This window comes from Tachyglossus aculeatus, chromosome Y4 (genome assembly GCF_015852505.1).
Source record: "Tachyglossus aculeatus isolate mTacAcu1 chromosome Y4, mTacAcu1.pri, whole genome shotgun sequence".
Taxonomy (NCBI): Eukaryota; Metazoa; Chordata; class Mammalia; order Monotremata; family Tachyglossidae; genus Tachyglossus; species Tachyglossus aculeatus.
In genome coordinates, this window is record NC_052096.1 from 10,971,481 (window position 1) to 10,973,911 (window position 2,431).

Consider the following 2,431-nt stretch of genomic DNA (forward strand, 5'->3'; position numbering starts at 1 on the left):
ATAGTAAGTGCTTAATAAATACCAGTATTATTATTAAGACTGTGAGCCCCACGTGGGACAACCTGATCACCTTGTAACCTCCCCAGCTCTTAGAACGGTGCTTTGCACATAGTAAGCGCTTAATAAATGCTATTATTATTATTATTATTATTATTTCAGAAGAATCAACGGGCGGCGTTGTGATGCGTCACGTTGTGCTCAATATCCGAAAATGTCTGTGAACGTTAGTAGCTGTGTGCGTCTGAGTGGGATTGCGTGGAAGTCTGCGTGTGGGTTTGTGCGTTCATCCATGAGTGTGTGTCTTTGTGCATACGTATCTGCGGGGGAGATATTGTGTGTTTGTCTCCATCTGGGTATTCGAGTGTGGAGTGTGTTTGTGTGTCCGACTGCATCTTTGTGCCTGAGTGTGTCCTTGGGGAGGGGCCTCGCGTCAGCCTGGGGAGAGGGGACTTTTCGGCGGGTTGTCCCCCTTTCCTGGACCCCCACCCCTTGACCCCCAAACAACACACCCTTCCTCCCAGAGACCAGTCAGAGACGGGATCAGCGTGAAAGCAACGAACGTTTATTAGCGGCGTCTATCACAGAGGCAGGAAGGATTTCGCCTCCGGATTTTCGCCTTTTCCATTCAGGGTTGGCTGGAGGGGAGGTGGGGGGTGTCGGGGGTGGGGGGGATCACGCTGGACTCGTCCCTCCCCCTCCCCTTGCCGACGACCGCACTCAGTGGCGGTGGCTGTGGCCGTGGCCGTGGCCCTCGTGACCGTGGTCATGGCCTTGGGAAGGGGCCTGACCCGGGCGGCCTTGAGTTGGGTTCGAACCCTCGCAGGGATTTTCTTCCTGGTGGGATCTGTTATGGGAATCGTTGGCGATGCTGCTCAGCACCATAACGACCTCTTTAAAACACAACCATTTGTTCCCGTCCACGTTGGCTTTCTTGTAGATTTTCTCCAGATTTTCGTGGGTCTTGACCTGAGGGAGAGAGGGATGGAGGAATACAGAGAATCAATCCGGGAGCCAAGACTCTCAGTTTTCCCAACCTAAGGGGGAGGGGGCGAAGGAATACAGAAAATTTAATCCGGGAGCAAAGGATCTCATCTTTTCCGACCTGAGGAGGAGAGGGATGGAGGAATACAGATAATTAATCCGGGAGCAAAGGTTCTCATTCATTCACTCAATCAATCGTATTTATTGAGCGCTTGCTGCTTTCCCGCCCTTCCCCTCGTCTGCTGTGAGTCCTCGGGCCAGCGACTGAACCTCTCTGTGCCTCAGCTGCGCACTGGAGGAGTGCCCCCTCCCCACGACCCAGATCCCCCACTTTCGTCCTCTCGGGTATCCTCTCCCCATCTCCCCATCCCTTCCCCCAACCTCCTCCCTCGTCCACGACTCACCACTTTCTCGTAGAAGTGTGGGGCTTCCTGATGGATCATATCTTCGAATTCCTTCTTTTCCAGCCCATCTTCGTAGCCGCCTCTTTCGGAGAATTTGTGAAAGACGTCGATAATGTCGAACATGGCCTTCTCGGTGGGGGTCTTTACCTGGCTGACTCTGGAGGCCGACATTTCTGCAGAAACTAAAGCCAGAAGAGAGACGGGAGACGGAGTGAGGAGGAGAAACACAGAGACAAGGAGAGACAAAGAGACAAAGAGGCGTGGGAGGAGGGAAGGGAGTCGATCCCCCAGGTTGGAGAAGCGGATTTGAGGATCTTTCCTGCTCCCCTCTAGGTCTTGGCGGAGGGTCGGGAGGTGGGGGGCGAATTCGGGGTCAAACAAATGAAAAACAACAAAAAAATAGGGGGGGAAGAAGGAGTGGGGGAATCGCCCCTCCTCGCCCCCCACCCTCCACAGCTGGCATCGCTGCCAAACCGGGTAATACTGAGAGTATTTGTTAAGCGCTTACTATGTGCCAAGCACTGTTCTAAGCCCTGGGGGAGATACAAGGTCATCAGATTGTCCCACTTGGGGCTCACAGTCTTCCTCCCCATTTTACAGGTGAGATCACTGGGGTCCAGAGAAGTGAAGAGACTTGCCCAAAGTCAAACCGTGGGGGCAAACACCCCCCTCCTCCCCCACCCCTCATTCATTCATTCAATCGTATTTATTGAGCGCTTACTGTGTGCAGAGCACTGTACTAAGCGCTTAGGCCCTCATGCCCATCTCCCCCCAAGGGCGGGCAGGGATCCCGCGCCGTGGCCGTACCTGTGAGTGGAGGTGGAGAGCGGTCGGAGTTTGTCAGGATCGGTTACGGGTTGGTGAGGATTGGCCGCCACCGGGCAATTTTATAGTCTCCCGGAGAGAGGGATCCGCCCGCCACGCCCCAGCCAAAGGAGACTTCGCTTGAGTTTATGCAACTCGAGATCTCTCGGTCTCGTCGTCCAGGATATTGGGGGAGGGGGTGTCTGACGGGGTACAGGCAGACCCTCCCTCATTACTCCGTC

The 2,431-nt window shown here is 54.5% G+C and overlaps 1 protein-coding gene across 1 annotated transcript; it reads right to left on the minus strand.

The window, feature by feature from the left end:
• Positions 1 to 717: 717 nt before the first annotated feature.
• On the minus strand, positions 718 to 1,556 carry LOC119947003 (protein S100-B-like). Its single transcript, XM_038768479.1, has 2 exons — positions 1,386 to 1,556; positions 718 to 966 (listed from the first exon to the last, which is right to left on the minus strand). The coding sequence occupies exons 1-2, from the start codon at positions 1,554 to 1,556 to the stop codon at positions 718 to 720; spliced, it is 420 nt and encodes a 139-aa protein (XP_038624407.1).
• Positions 1,557 to 2,431: the final 875 nt, after the last annotated feature.

Bases quoted from the DNA above. Each gene is read 5' to 3' on its own strand.
- LOC119947003 (XM_038768479.1), bottom strand. From the start codon at position 1,556: ATGTCGGCCTCCAGAGTCAGCCAGGTAAAGACCCCCACCGAGAAGGCC. The intron at 967-1,385 runs GTGAGTCGTGGA...TCTCTCCCTCAG, and splicing joins CACACTTCTACGAGAAAGTG to GTCAAGACCCACGAAAATCT.